The sequence below is a fragment of the Triturus cristatus genome, chromosome 4_2, assembly GCF_964204655.1.
Source record: "Triturus cristatus chromosome 4_2, aTriCri1.1, whole genome shotgun sequence".
Lineage (NCBI taxonomy): Eukaryota > Metazoa > Chordata > Amphibia > Caudata > Salamandridae > Triturus > Triturus cristatus.
Window position 1 is genome coordinate 222,724,322 of NC_140586.1, and position 16,797 is coordinate 222,741,118.

General features: G+C 44.7%; 1 protein-coding gene across 1 annotated transcript in view; it reads left to right on the top strand.

Moving 5' to 3' along the window:
• The window catches only part of FAM227A (family with sequence similarity 227 member A), an 80,844-nt gene that overhangs the window by 9,570 nt on the left and 54,477 nt on the right, over positions 1-16,797 (top strand). The window contains exons 4-11 of the mRNA XM_085601292.1: positions 3,784-3,892; positions 4,433-4,536; positions 4,691-4,834; positions 9,220-9,318; positions 9,672-9,776; positions 10,998-11,127; positions 12,681-12,788; positions 15,226-15,341. Of these exons, the coding sequence (XP_085457418.1) occupies positions 3,784-3,892; positions 4,433-4,536; positions 4,691-4,834; positions 9,220-9,318; positions 9,672-9,776; positions 10,998-11,127; positions 12,681-12,788; positions 15,226-15,341 (915 nt within the window). The remainder of the gene's footprint in view (positions 1-3,783; positions 3,893-4,432; positions 4,537-4,690; positions 4,835-9,219; positions 9,319-9,671; positions 9,777-10,997; positions 11,128-12,680; positions 12,789-15,225; positions 15,342-16,797) is intronic.

Sequence of the window (16,797 nt, forward strand, 5' to 3'; positions counted from 1 at the left end):
TATTTACCATGAGTGGTAAAGGCATCTGCGTAGTAAAGGCATGCATTGTATCATCATACCACCGTCAGAACCTTTCAGGTGAGAGTGACCTACTGCCAGTTTCTCCTTACCGGAATGGTGTATGATTTAGGTCAAATTTAGTCTGGTTTCTTTGAATCCATCTAACGTTAAGACGTATTCAAAGAAACCAGAGTAAAGTTGACATAATTACTCCCCTGCACAACTGCCTTTACGTAACCTTTCCTCTACCACACATTTACTTCAGTCTTGTTTCTGATCCCAGATTGGCTTGGATTTTAAATTGTAAATTAGCTCCATAGACTTGAAGGTGAGTGGGAAGTATAAGTCACGTTGAAGTAGCAGTATGGGATATTACTAACTTGTATCCTTCAACACACGACAAACACCTTCTACATTTTAGCTTGGACACGCCAAGAGGGTGGGAAGTAACAGAAAAAATAAAATATTTAACTTATCAACAGTGAAAAAGACTTATAATAACATACACTGAACATTAAATCCATAATGTCATATCTCATTATAGTTGGCAGAAATTATTCTTAAAATTTATAAAACATTATATCTACTTGCTACTATGGAGCGTTAGTGTATTTTTACATTGTACTACTCGTTTAATAATGATAATATTATGAATAATATTAAATGTGTGTATTTTGCTTAGTTAATAATGTTAATGTTACATCAAGAAAGTTATATGTAATCTATTACAATGTATTCACAAAGTTATTTTGTTAATATTTATAAAGTGCTCTATTGCGTAGAAGAGTGTCCTGCTCTAACCAAATGAAACCACAATCAGTGAACAAGGTCACATGTTTAGTCGAATAACAACGTTTTCTGCAGTTTTCTAAAATGTAGGTAGTAAGAGTTAGCCTTCAGGGAGCAAGGGTGGGCATTCCAATTTTTTTATGCAACATAACATAAGTCGCACAATCACCCTTTCTAGTTTATCTCGAACAGGATCGGTCAGATGTTTATTTACTTCACAGAAGGGGGAACCCTACAATCATACTTAGAAATTCTTTAGGCTGGAGGCAGAGCTTCTTATAATCAGCCCACATTGTATCAAATGTGCTTCCTCCTCTGACCCCAGACCCATTTCCATCTACTTTAATCTTGATTTTCATTGTTGCCATTCCTTAGACTTGACAGTTCTGAGTAGTCAACGCCACATAGATTTGATTTGTACTGCCTAGCCTGTACGCTAGACTTCATACTTTAGACCAGTCTTCGCACCTTCTCAAAACTGGAAACCAACAAAAAATGAAAAAGCAAAATGATTTTGTTCCATCTCTAAATGGAGGTTAGTGAGATCTTTGTCGGCAATTCTTCTTTCAGAATAACTTACATGGTATACCCATTGACTTTATGAAATCATATCCCACTTTGGTTTCAATAAGCTATTAAACGTGCTGGATTTCCTACTTAATATTAAGGCCAAGATATTGCCAAAGGCCCTGGCAAATTGCCCTAACCACAGTTATGAACACACTTGTGTTGCAAGATCATTCTGGCTTTCTGCAGAGACGTTCATCACCTTACAATATCAGACCGGTTTTCAGTGCCCTAGCCATGAGCAACAAATTGAAAGGCCATTGGCACTGTTCATAGCGGACTTCGAAAAAACCTTCAATTTAATAAGTTGGAATTATCTCATTTCCCTTCTGAAGAAATAAAATAAGGGACCTAGATTCTGCCGATATGTCAATATCCTGCACACACACACCTCAGAGCCCTTGTCAGGGTTGGGAGAACCACTTCAGATGGCTTTATGATTGGCTGAGGAATCTGACAGGGAATCTCCCTCTCCCCGCTCCTCTATGCCCTGGCAATAGAGCCATTGGCACAATGGGTTCAAATGTGTGTGCAAATCAGGTAATTTGAGTGGGCACCGGGGTTGGAGAATAGAATAGCACTCTATGCCTATGATGTGTTGGTTTTCTTGGGAGACCTGCAGAGGTCCAGCCCTCCCCTGTTGCAGATCCTTCGTATATTTGGCACTGTTTTGGGGTCTGATTCTTAATGAGACCATGTCTTCCTTATATGTCATTCGTACCCAACTCTGGGCTGGCAGCATTAGAAGCGCTGAAGGTGATTTCAGATACCTGGGAGTTTCTGTCTCCCCAGACCCTCAGAAAGCCTTACATAGCAACATTCAACCTCTCTTGGATGGCTTAGATGCAAATATTCCATTTTAGTTCACCCTACCCCTATCACTCCAAGACCGATCAACCTTTTTCAAGATGGTCTCACTCCCCCGAATTCTTTATCAGGTGCAGAATTATCCATACCCGCTCCCCTAGAATTTCTTTACTAACTGGAAGGGACCCTGTGCGGATTCTTATGGAAGGGTGGTGCAGCCAGAATCTCATTGAACAAATTCCCATACGATGGAGGAATAGCAACGGTGCATATGGCATCGAATAATAGAGCCGCTCAATTAACAATCCTTCATTAATGGTGGCACAGCAATGAGAACGACCCAGCTTTTGTCACCGAACTTTGGGCAATGCAAGGCTTGTCACCTCCTTTACGGCGGTAAACAACCACTCGGTCTCTCACCGGCTACGATAGTCATGTTACAAACCTGGTACGCCACAGTGAAATCACTAGGGTAGAAAGACAGTCTCTCAGAGGGCACTTCCTTATGGGAGGGGAGCCGGCTACACCAGGTGACCCAACTGAGGGGATTTCGCAGCTGGGACACCAAGGAATCTACAGGTTGGAAAACGTGATGCCAGGCACCACTATGAAATCATTTGTTAACACTGAAATCCGAATTTGACCTCCAGCACAGCCAATTTTTCCGGTACCTCCTACTGCATCATACACTATTAACCATTCCCCATGAAAACAAAATCCTAGAGCAAGACCTAGGCCCTCATAAGATTTCACAGATTTATAGAAACTTGGTGATCAACACCCCTGACACACTCCCAGATCTGTGGGAGGCATGGGCCTGCCCAAGGAGGAGAACTGGAGAGAAGCCCTCGCCTCACCACGAGAAGCTGCCTAGCAACACAATTTTGGCATATATACATCTACTATCTACATTGTATATACTGGACGAGAAATAGACTAGGGAGACGGCGGCTGGTGCCTGCGGTGCCAGGGGGAAGGAGGAGATTTGCTATACATGGTGAGGTCTTGTGGGGCATTAACCCCCTTTTGGGAGGGAGTGCAATTCACGCTTGGGGAAGTGTGAGCCTGGTCCATCCCGAGAGACCCAAAGCTGGGTTTGCTCCACATACATTTCATTGCTTTATAAATCAAGAGGAGGTGGTGTTGGTTTAAATGTTTCATTTATTTGAGTGTATATCACAACTATATACATATGCAAAGTAATTTGCATTAAAAAAGTTTTACTGTTTTATTGTTCATAAAAGTATTGAAAATGCATGAAAAAAAATGGTTTACTATGTATTATGATATATAATCGGACGAGTAAGAGACGTTAAGAGATCCTACCTCTCCCCAGTAGTGAAGGAAACATTTATAAAATTGAGTTGTCTTAATGATATACAAGAGTAATTAATGGAATATGATTTTACAAAGTTAACACACCGAAAGCGTCTTTTATAGATTACTTGGGTCTCTGTTTGGAAAGTGTAACCACTTACATTTGTTATGAAATATCATTTCACAACATGTGGCGGACGTACATCAGCCACAACAGCATGCAAAGCAAAACATGAAGTGAAACTAAGACAGCAGCAGCTCTCCACAGCAATAACCCAAATTTCTTTCCTAACTATGATCCAGGCACAAGGTGGCCAGGTGAATCCCTCTGCACCAGAGACTCGCACTCAGGAGCCAGCGAAGGATGGTGAATGCGCAAGAAGAAGGCTCACAGCACAAGCGATGACCAGAGGCAAGAGAAGAGGCACTTACAGGGCGGGCATGGACGATTTGTGATTGGCAGACTGTAGTCTACCTGCTGGAGCTGGTCCATAAAACATCAACGGTTCCTCACATCCCCTCCGAGTATCTGAATCATCCTCCTTTATCCCTAGCTACAGTGCTTTTCTGACTATGAAAATTTCCCATTGGGCTCTAACGTTCTTGGCTAAATTCTGGCATTACCCCCATCTTGGCTGACTGCAAGTGCCAGTCAAATCCTGCCACATACATGGTATTGTTGATGTTCTCTCTCAAATATCATTATTCTCTATCCAAGATCCTGATATTCCTTTACAGGGAACCCAGAGACACACTGGTCTACAGGGCTAGTAATACATTTCTTGACAGTCTAGTTCTAATTAAAGGCCTGCAGGGCCAGGGAAAAGTCAGCCACATGGATGAGCTCTTGTTAAAAGGCTATTTCGTTTTTTTTCTCCTCATCAGTATTGTGTCTAAGTTGGAAATCAAGCTGTCTGTAAATGATCTGGCTCTTATGTTCTGATTTTTCTAGAAAGAGATCGAAAGGAGCTGCGAACATTTGCACAGCAATATGAAAGATCTATGCACAAGATGGATTCTTCAAAATACCCTCTCTCAAAGCAAGTTGCAAGGGAGGTGAGAACATAACACCAGACTTTTCCTTAAAAACTTAGACCCTCATCCTAGATTTTCCTGCATGTAATTCCATCTCCTTAGGAGTCAATTATCTACTCCAAGGACTTGGGCTAAATTCACTTCAATTACAGACCCTTCCTTCTTCTTGTCACAGAAATTGATAGCACTCCCGAAGTTGGTGGAAATACAGCGGTTCCCTGGATTCTTGGAAGACGGCCCGACTCCCTTGCCAAATGGGACACCCTTGAGCACAGTTCTTGAGAATGTGGCGGCTGCCCATAAAAGGACCCAGTGCAAGGTCTGGCATGTAATGCATGTGCTCATGGTGTTCCTGCAAATATTTTTTCAGAATTATTGAGATTGCGCATGGGTCTGACGGTGTAGAAATAAGGGTGCTTGAGGACAGCTGGAAAGAGATGGAAGGCACTGTGTGCTGGCACCAACTATTGGGGTGCGCTTGCTCTCAGGAGTCATGCAGCGTTCCACTCAGATAGCCATACAAATCAAACTGGCAAAGCCCAACGAGTTTGCTTTTATACAATGAAGAAGCCTTTGTGTTCACACATATGCAGGGGCTAGATAAGTAGAAGGAAGGGAGTGAGAGAGAGAGAGAGAGTGAGAGGAGATGGGGAGGGTATACCAGGAGAGAGATAATGTACTGCAGAACAATGAAAGAAGACAGCAAGAATCCAAATGGCAGTGAGCCAATAGTGGGAATAGGGAGGGGTCTGGGAGGTGAGTATATGATGAAGGAGGAGGGTCCTGTTAAAGGTAAGCCAGTGACTGGGAGTGAGGACCATGGCAGAGGTAGGCTGTGATGAGGAATGAGGACTCTGAGATGATGACCTGGTGATGTTGCATGGATACTCTATAGGAAATGTGCAGGAGGTGAGGCATGAGGACCCCTAGGAGGTGAGCTGGAGCTGAGGAGTGAGTATCTTGGGCAGGTGAGCCATTGGTGGATAGGGAAGGTGCTTGTCAGGTGTGTTAGTGGTGAGGATCATGTTGTCTTGGCAGGTGAGCTGGTGCTGGAGATCGAGGGCCCTGAGGTAAATGAACCGGCCATAGAGTAGTGATGGGGTGGGAGGGTGGAAGCACCATGAGGGATGTGGGCTGATCGGGGGGGGGAAGTGAGCACTCTGAAGGATGTGTGGTGAAGGAGGGGAGCAAGTGGTGGGGAGTGAAGGTCCTGAGGGAAATGAACCAGTTTTAAAGAGTGTAGGCTATGAGGAGATGTTCCATGGTTTGGTGTAGGACCCCGAAAGGAAGCCAGTGATGGAGAGAAAGGAGCAGGGTAGATGATCCGTGGATGACAAGGGCTTCATTGATGTGAAGAGCTATTCAGGCATCATGAAGGTCAGTGTTAACCTTTCATCTGCCACAGTTGCGCAGTGAGATAATTAATGTAGATAAAACATAGGCGGATTCTGTGTAGTACAACAATGATATTGTGGAATGCTTTAAGTCCTTCGCTGACATTCCAAACTGAATCGCATGAGGTTCCGAAAATTGCTAAAAACCTGAAATACTCAAACGCGCTTTCAAAGGGACTCTGAGGGTCCCAATCACAAAACATCAGATTTTGGGCTTGTACCCTGTGGAACTGGCCAGAGTCTACCCTTCATCGCCTTCTTCAGATTGCACTCTACTCCTACCTCCTTTGGACTCTGAAGTAACCAAAGGTACACACAGTGCAATTCAAAAATATAGCATAAATAAATAAAACTCTTGTAGGAGAGTATGAAGTGTAAAGCCATATCCTATTCCATGCAGCCTTGACTGCGGCCGTCAGAAAGCACTGGCGGAAGGGGATGATGGAGCCGGACACATCTCTTGCCTGTCAGTATGTAGTGATGGGAGCGGGCGTCTATAAGGCGGTGACTTGCCTTTATAGGCGGATTACTGGTGATATGCGGCGACCCCTGGCTGCCCTGCGCGTCAAGTGGGAGGCGGATCTGGGAGCGCCTCTTACGGACAAAAACTGGGAGGAAATCATGAAGCGTCCTTGGAAGTGTACACGAAATGCACGCTTCCAGCTTATACAGTTTTATATCTTTCATAGGGCATACCTTACCCCTCACAAGATAGCTGAGTACTTTGGTGGGCCAGATGCTTGCCCCCGATGTGGTTATAGTGGAGCGACTTTTCTACACATGCTCTGGGACTGTCCGCAGGTGACAGGGTTTTGGGAGGAAGTGGCGACGCTACTCCTGACGGTGACAGAGAGGGACTTGGAGGTAGGCCCGGGGGTCTGCTTGCTACATGGCTTTCCGCATACAGCAAAGACTAAGATCACCAGTAGGTTTATTGATCTAGGGCTGGTCCTGGCCAAGCGGGAGATTACTTCTCATTGGAAGGCGCGGCAGGGCCCTAATTTCTTACGGCGGGCTAGGGAAATGGAGAAATGGGCGTGAAGTGAGGGGACTTATAGATTGTGCTTGGCTCGACGCAGTGACAATGAAAGATCGCACGAATGGGCCCGGGCATGGATGGCTCTCCTGGACTTGTTCAAATGTTCGGTTATGGGGGATGGGGGTGATCCGGTGGGGGATGACGGGACCCCGGTTCCTTGAGTGCACTATACAGGGCTTCCCCCCTCTGCTCTTGCGGTACTGTCTGTTGGGATTGCCGGGAGGCGGACTCGACAGGTGGTGACTGAGGTTTTGATGTACATGTACTTCTGATAGGTACGGGCGACATGCTTGGGTGGGTGGGTAGGGAGGAGGGGCTCGTTGGGGGGGATGTTGGGAGATGGGGTGGGGGGTATTTTGGCTGTCTCGCACACTCATGGTGGATTACTCCTGTGGATGCACTACCTAGTAGCACGGACATTATTGGGGTGAATGCTGTACAGATGTAGCTTATGTGCTGGGGTGCTTATTGCAAGATGTCCTGATTTGGCTGGGGGGAGGACTATGGGGGACGGGGATTGACTGCATTTTGTTCTGTGACCTAATAAAGTTTGTTTAAAAAAAAAAAAAATGAAGTGTAAAGCCATATGTCTGCTGGAAAAAAGTGTTTAAAGTGTGGTCAGGAAGGGCCCTTAAAGGCCTGCACCCATTAAATTCATTGTACAAGGCAGTTCAGGAATGATCTTTTAATTCCCCTCATCAAAATACTCTTCACAAAATGGCTTGGTGTGAAAGCAGTTTGTAGCATTGGCTAGGGATGGGGCAGTTAGGCCCCAAATGATTAATTTTGTAGAAGTGTGTGCTGGGTGCAGAAAGAAGTGGCAGCAAGCAAATGCTGTCCATATCTGCCTTTGTAAATAAATAATGCCTTCAGGGATGTGAAGAGTGCTTGATCTACACTAAAGAAATAATCTATCCTTTGTGCACCACTACAGCCAAAACTAATAAAAAATAGAACATCTGTATGTGGCACTGACACCTCTGGAAGGCTGGTGGACCTGAGACCTCCAAGCCTTTCCGACAGGAGTCCAACAGATGACTATCTCCCCTGTATTATGCACCTTTACTTTAATTTTCACAAGGTGACAGGTATCCTGTCCGCCGCATTACAAGTATAAGCGTGATAAGGTGAACGGGATATCTGTCATGTTGTGACAAAGTAACTAATCCACCAAACTCTAACTCAGGCTCTGTATCTCTAAAAGGATTAGCTGATAAAAGGATTAGCTGATGTGTGACTAAGATTGTCTCTAGCCATAGCAACCTTTCAATGGCATTGTGTTTTTAAGAAAATCTACCAATGTTCCACTAGCTGCCAGTAATTCGAGTGGGTGGGGAGCAGGCGGGCGGACGGGCCACACTCTTACACACACTCAGTTACCCATCTACATGCACACTTACTTACACCCATGCATGTACAAGTGTGAATACATACATACATCATTCACAAGCAAATACACATGTACACACACATTCACTGCACGCAGGCACAAATACACATACATTCATATATACACAAATGCACTCACCAAATTCTTTTTTTAAATCTACTTGTCTACAGCCGTGAACTCAGGTGGCAGGAGGGAAGCTTCAGTGGGTTCTGGAGGATTGCCACTGAACGTCCTTTCATTGGCTGAACTTATTATGTGTCAGCCAATGAGAGGAGGTGGCAGTCCCTTACCCACCACAGAGTGGGATGGGGTCAGTGGGACTGCTGACCTCAGCCCACTCTGTGACGAGTGTCACTGATGGACAGTCAGCTGTGTGCACTTCTGAACTTAAAACTAAAGCTCCCAGATCCGAGTCTATTTGTGACGTGCCACAGATAGCATGAGTGGGAGGTTCTCCAAGCTCTTTGCCGGGCTGAAGAAGTCATGCCCAGAGGTGCTGTGAAATCTTTAGCCCAGCAAAGTTCAAATCAGGCAGACATGCACCAGCACAATTTAGCACCTGTACAGCGTCTGGCTGCCTGACTTGAACATGAAGAGTTGCTGTCAGGCTGACCTGTGCACATGTTTGTCTGAGCTTTCCATGTGTGCAAAAAGGTGAAGGGGGCCCTCCGCCCTTAAGGACGGACCGCTACTGACTGCAATGTTCCCTACAAACCTGTCCGCATATGAGCGATACCAAGCTGGACGGCCCCACACTGGGTAATAGACTAGGACAAGAAGTAGATTTCATGTTCATTGATCCCTGATGTGTTTTTTATGCATTTATATATGCCAACTCTTTCTTTCCCTCCTCCCTCTTTCCATTTTTTTTTCTCTTCCAGGTTTGCTCCACAAAAGGACTTCTCAAGTTTCTCAACAGCCCAGCTGTCGAACATATTGTGCTCAACAGCTTCTGGTGGATTTTTCTCCACAAGTACCAGGTAAAAGTGAGAAAGTTGGTGGGTTCCTTGAGAAAGACTCTTTGGCTTGAATGGGTGGATGGAAACACTTAGTACCCCCTGTGTGAAGGGAAGATACTCCAACTTCTTGATTGAGGGGCCCAATTTAACTTCCTGTGTTGGGTGAAATGTTGGGATGTCGGAATAGTGGGAATGTTTTTATTCTTCAAAATGAGACACTGGGTTGACCTGTGTGAGGGTGACGGTTTTAGGTTTGTGTGTGAGCGAGACTCTAGGCCCTCTTTGTGAAGGTGAGAGTCACAGTTTCCCTGTAAGATATTAGAAACGTTCTAATTCTTAGTTTTGCACATCTACTTCACTCTTCTCTCCTGCAGCCAGACCACAAGAGTCAGACTCTGTTGTTTGACCGAGTTGCGGAAAGTTACATGAACCTCCTTCTCCAGGGCCACAAAGGGCGCATCTGGGACACCTTCATGAGGGTGAGTGTGAGTTCCATCATGACGTAAATTCAATGGAATTAGGCAGCTGGGCAGGAGCGGCTGTTGTGCGGACGTAGTGGCAGGGCGGGGAGAGGCGAGGATGCGGTGGGAGTAGGGAGGGGAAAAGGATATTAAACATTTAGAAATGAAAATACCTTCCGCCTGCCACCCGCCGCTCTTCTCCGTGTCCTTCCTCGCTGCATGTTAGAAAGCAGCGTCAGGCTTGGCGTGAGCGCTGGACTTTGCCTTCTCTCTCTCCGACCGAGCAATGCAGCTGGGTTGGAGACAGTTCAGTGCACATGTGGGCTTGGCCGGCCTCAGACAGCCGCCCAAACATACATGCGCACTGATAGCCGCGCTGCCCACCACTCCCTCTCCTGACTGCTTCGCGCTGGCCCCGCCTCCAGGATACAACTGGGCGAAGTTGAAAAAATAAAACATAAGTGTTTTATTATCGTAATATTTTTCAACTTTTGAGGGTGGCGGAGGAGCTGCCACGGTAGATGGGTAACAAAAAAACTCCTATGCATATAACGAAAGGGTCCCAGTGCAGCTCTTAACTGTATCCCCTGTGTTCATATTTTACATACATAAGGGGTCTCCTCTGTGTTCCTAAACGCAGATATGAGGTCTCTTAAGTGCTTCTATACACACACACTCGAGGTCTTCTCAGTGCTCCGTATGCATAAAATTGAGGTTTCCTCAGTTTTCCATTACACACATGTATTCATTGCCTCCTCAGTGCTTCCATACACATATGTAAGAGGGCTTCTCAGTATTATTATACAGATATATACTTTCCCTCATTGCTGCTGTATGTATGTATAAGGTCTCATTGTTTCTAAACATATATAATCAATCTCCTGAGCAGTCCTCACATAGGATCTCCTCACTGTTCGTACACACATATGTCAGAGGTCTCCAGAGTGCACCTATTCACATACATTAGGTCTCTACAATGTATCTAAACACTAATAGAAGTACTCCTCAGTGCTCTAATACACATATAAACAGTCTCAGCAGTTCTTCTATACATATTTATGTATATGTGTGTGTATATATATATATATATATTCACAAATTTCACACACATTCATATAATCTCTGTGCACATTCGCAGGAGTTATCCCTAGTACTCATGTGTCCAAGATCCTGCAGTTCTTATAATATGTGCTGCATTAAGGATGTTTCCTTCATTCCCTCTTTACTCTTGTCTTGCAGAATTTCCCTTCTCTGATGAGCCAAGCAGTCTACAGCTGTTTTTTCTTGTCCTTTCCCGACTCTAGTCAACAGTTCCGTTCTGAGGATTTCCGGACTCTGATCTGTAATACCCTCTGGGAATGGATTGCAGGTAAGGAAGTAGGGGCCACTGCGAGACATTGAGCCAGAGAGCCAACGCGCCCCTGTAGCGTATGTGAAAAGAGTTTCAGGGTTAGCTCAAACTCCATACATAGAAGAACAAGTAAATTGTGGGTTGAGAAAACTCCTGTATTTCTCAGCTTTGTTGAAAAAAGTAAGATGTGGACTATTTAGCCCAATTCCGGGTGTCAGACACAGTGTATTGTGTCTATTTTTCAAGTTTCACCAGTTGTATATTGCCGTATATGGAGGCTACGTTCAGAATACTGTAGATCTGGAAGTCGCATTTGATGGCTCTTGTCCATTTTTGGAGGTAACGTTATCAAACATCTGGCACAAAGAAGCATATGAAACACCAATAAACTTGTTGATTGCTACCCCCAAACAAGTCAGCAGGTCTCGCCCCATTGCAGCTGGACTGTGGATCGTTGGTCATATCTGGATTGTTGTCTCCAGTTTTAGAGGTGACAGTCTGCATTAGAAACCTTACAAAGAGATGCAAGGGTTTAAATCTGTATTATTTGTAGGGAAGAATGAAGATTTTAAACATTTAAATACTTCTCAGGTATGGCTGATGTAGAGGAGGGAGAGGAAAGCTATGCCACAAACAGTTAATACTTCAGGGCACAGAAAAGCTGGAGGAGGTGGGCATGTCTCAGCAAGGATGTAGTTCTTATTGGAACTATATGCAGTTTTTCTTACAGTTTCTATCACAAACGTGGGAAGAGTGTAGACCAGTGGTCTTCAAACTTTTTAATGCTGCGCCCCCGCCCCCCCCAGTGGGAAAAAAAATCAGGCCCTCCTCAGAAGTTTTCTCAATTATTTTATTAAATTGACAATGTTTAAATATGTCTATATATACTTAAACATTGCAATTCCGCTCTGTTAGTGTTTTAAAATGCAATCAAATATATGATTTCCAAACATACTATTCTGGTCATGCAGGCCTTACTAGCACGTACAAGTATCCACAATGTGACTACTGAAAGTGGGGGTGGGAGGTTTGAAGAATATTTGGAGCCCCTCCCCTTTTGACACCTTCTCCCAGCTAGTTTATAAATAGCAAAAGATGTTAGTGATTGCCCATTACAGAGCGGCTTGGAGCCGCTCATTTTTTTCAGCTTAAAACAGAAGACTTATCATCACAATGCTTCTTTTGGCAAGAGCCTGGTGCCCTCGTGGGATCCTCGAGCCCCCCCCCAGTTTGAAGAACCCTGGTGTAGACTATGTGGTTCTTGCTTTTGTTATCTGCCCTTCATATCTATGCCCACCTATTGCCGCTCTCTTTATCTTGCGATGTTGGATTATTCCCTGTGTTTTTCTATTGCTCCTGTCTTTTTGGGGGGTTCCACCCTTTCTCTCTTCTCTGACCTTCTCCCTTTTATATAATTCACTTCCTCCTGCCTTTCTCCATTAGTTTCTTTCCCACTGCTTCTCCATCTATCCACATTGACCAATATGTCTATCCTCCTCTCCCTCCTCATCTCTCTCTCTCTCTTGCTCCTATTGACTCCCCACTGTGATCACGATGTCCTCATCCTGTAGGGCACCAGACTTCTTTGGACATCTCCAACGCTTGGGATTTTAGCTCACTGGAACACAAGAAGAAAGAGGCTGAGGACCAGACCTCACAAAACGAAAAAGAGAGGAAAGGTAAGTCTGCACTGCGGGCCCTGGATAATCAACATGGCTAGTTTTCATATAGGATTTGCAGACCTAGATTCATTGCTTAATAGCACCGTCAATCACTGTTTTTACCACTATCCATTCTATCGTATGTTTCTTGTATTGTTAGTTTTCGAAGAATAACAACAGGATGCAAGAAATCTCCGGGCACCTTCATGAACTCTCTTGACCCCTGCATATATTATTTGGGCACCTGCCTAACTTCTTCGGGCAGCTGCACAACCTCTGTGCATCTGCAGGAACTCTCTGGGCACATGCACATCCTCGCCCGGCACTCATCCCAACTCTGAGTACCTACATATATTTCCTGGGCAAATAATGTAATGCCTGAGCATCTATTGGCTAGGACTTTGGACAATCCCTTTGGGCACCTGCACAAACTCTCTGTACACCCTTATAAACTATGTGGGCACAAGTTCTCTGGACGTCGTCATCGACTCTTTGTGGGGCTACATGAACTCTCTTGGTCTTCCCATTAACCATGTACTCTTGCATTAAAAACAGGGCATCTGGGCAAACTCTCTGGACACCGAGTTGAGATTTCTGGGCACCTCACTGGAAAGTCTTGGCACCCAGTGTAGCTCCCTATAACCTTACAAGAACACTGTAGCAACCTTAATGAATTCCCATGACACCTTTATGACTGCCCAGGGCACCTACATCAATTCTCTGGCAATCTGCATGAAATCTAGTCATATGTATGAACTCCCTGGCTACCTGCATGAGCTGGACAATTGACGGATACTAAACCTTGCATTTTCCCGTTTTGTTATGCTTGGGTATACCAACAAAGCATTATCTTGCTTGTGTACATGCAGAGTCATCCCAAACATTTTGCAGCATTTTTGGCCACCCTCGACTATGACTGATGGAAATACTGTTTTCAACAAGTAACCAAATTAAGAGGCTCTCAAATGCAAGCCTCTACTTCTAGCCAGTGCCCTTGTATTACCTCTTGAGCCCGCTGCGTTTAACTGGGAAATAGTTGCTTAAGAGTGACCATGGTCCAAAATTACGGTCAGGGGAGCTGCCTGATTAGAACCAGAACTTCAGAGTGGAAGACAGGCAGACACTAGATCTCAAAGGACCCAGACTTTTGAAAAAAATAAGTCTTTAGCTACTTCCTGTAGGAGGAATGATCTCAAATCCCCCTAATGCCGATTAGTTGAGAGTTCAAATCTATTGGGCTTAGTAAAATAATTATTTCCACCATCCTGAAATGTCTTTCTGCCAGGACCAAAATGGGATGAATGGAACTGCTGGGTGGTTCCCAGGGAAGCGTGAGCAAAAGTAAACGGGCCCATTGTTCCAGATTACATTGAGGCTATCGCAGTGTGTGCAGCCCTGTTGCTCATTTTGGCCAGTCTAGTTGTCTTTTATCATTCCTGATTGATGTAGGAAATAGAGGGAACTACTGGTGTTACTAGCTTTACTTCATATCACCCAGACAGCTTGTTTCCAGTCCTTGGGTCTCTGTTCACCAATCAGTGCTTTTTAGGAGTTGTAGTTCTGTTTCCGTTCAGTTGAACTGATTAGACTGACACACTTCAAAACATTCATTTGTAAAAGGAAATCTAAAGTTGGTAATCTCATGTCCTGTGACAAGGAGCTTTTGATAACCCAAAGTGTGACATGATTACAGCTCTCATGGGTGATGGTTGATGTTTCATGGGAAGAATAGGGGTGATATTCTGATTGAGTTGCAGATGTAAATTGCCAATTTGACTTCTAAAAGAGACTCTCTTGTTGAAGGTACCCCTGAGGTTGTAATAATCTTGAATTTGATTGGTGAAGAAAGGCCAGGAGAGTCAACGCTGAGAGGGTGGGGAAGATTCTATAATGTGGATTTCAGTCTTGCCCCCACTTACGGCTAGCCAGCTGTGTTTTATCCAGGCATGAGACAAAGGGCGGATGGAATTGTTTGAGTCCAATCATCTGCACTCGAAGCACTGTGTCTATGCAGCATTGTGTTCAATTACAATTACTTTGTCTCCAGTATTGTGTACAGTTCTGAAGGGCGCACATGGAATGCTGCCTAAAGCTCTGGATGCTACATGGTGGCTGTTTTTGGGAACATCATTGAAGTTGTGGGCTCTGTTGTGGGGGCTGCATCTATAGTATCGCATTTAGTTATGTGGGTCTGGTCTGCATGGCTGTGATAAGTTCTGGAGACCATATCCGTAGTAACCAGTTCTGGAAGCCCCACTAAGGATATTGAGTCCAGGTCTTTAGGCCTCATCTGAAACATTACATCCAGGTATCTAGGCACCCCTGTGGTATTGTGTCTAGATCTGGAGGCCTCACCTAGAGTATTATATCCATTTCTGTAGGTCATACCTGGAGTATTGCCCCTGGTTATCATGGTGTTATAATCTTTCTGAATCCCTTTTCCTCTATGTTCCAGATTCCTCCATTTCCTTACTGCGTCTTGACCCCACAGGCACATCAGTGTCCTCCCGGCTTTCCTCCGTGCGCCAGCATAAACTTAAGTGTGTCCCCCTGCTACGGATGGCCCGCAATGTGAGTTAGTCTTTTATAATGTTCATGGTTTTCAGTTCTGCCTCCGACGCACTTTCAATGGGAAAAATCTGAAAATCACCACGTGGCCATTGTCTTTGACAGGTGGGTAAAGCTGGAGTGAAACTGTCACATGTGAGTTACTGCATCTGAGAGAAGGTTGAAAGGTTCATTGACCATAACGCTTCCAATGGACTGAACACTTGGGGTAGACCTGGGGTGTCCAACTTAGGTACAGGAGAAATAAATCCTTGCCCAGTTTTAATGATAACCACTATGTGTAATTCAGCTCCAGTTTGACTAACTGTATAAAAAAGTATTTTAATGTGGATATCCTAAAATTCGAACATGGTTCTGGCTTTCCTGGACTCACACTGACCTTGTTTTGTAAATTGTAAATTGATACTTGTATAGCGCACTACTCACCCGCAAGGGTCTCAAGGCGCTTGTACGAATACCGCTGTGGAACCCATCCTGGCTTTCCCTGTGAGGCGTCCACTCCTGGGCACCCCCAAGGTGGAGGCCAGGCATCCTTAGCGTTGTGGGGGCCGTTGTGGAGATTAAGCAAGCTATTGCCCAGAGTTGCAGAGTGGGACTCCATGATTGGAATAGGCACCGAGGCGAGAATTATCATGTCCGTGGAATTTTTGAGCCCAAGACCCGCCGAGGCGGGGAATTGAACCCTGGTCCCGGGCTAGACCTCTGCATCAGGGTCTGCCGCTCTAATCATTGAGCCACACTTCTCTTTTGATCTTTTGCAGAGGGTTCAATGACATCCAGGGTTATTGGGTGTCAACATACCCACACCCTATATCCTTTTTTTTGTCACTGAACAAAACCAAAGGTTAAAGTGACATTATAGTTGGGTGAAATGTTCAGTAACAATGTGACCACAGAAATTCACCAGTTCTAGTTATCTAAAGTAACTATAACTCGTCACCTAAGGTAACTAACTAAAACTCGCTCCTCCACCATGCAGTTTTCTTGTCAATAATTTAATTGCAAATGTTGCAGTGATATTATCAATGATGTCATAGAAGATGTTGTGAGTGATGTTATATGTGGGGTGATTAGCAGTGCATGTTACCATAGGGCACGAGGTATAGTTTTTGAGATAACTAGAATTGGTGAATTTCTGTGATTATGTTTGTTTAAAACTTCGTTATTACTAAACATTTCACCTAACTATAACGTTACTTTAACCTTTGTTGTTTTCAGTGATGTTCTAGGTTTCTTTTAATGTTAAGCAATATTTGGTTACCATACATATAGCCAAGCTCAGCCTTTGGGTTTCAACCCCCCGCAGGCAGCCAGCCCCACACTGCAAGTTAGTTGCAGCGGCCAGGCCTTGTGGCCATCCCCCCTACAAGCAGCCAACCCAGACCAAAACATATATGTTAAGGGGGGGCGCATGGTCCCTCTCCCCGAGCCCATTATATAAGGACGGGGGTGGAGGAGT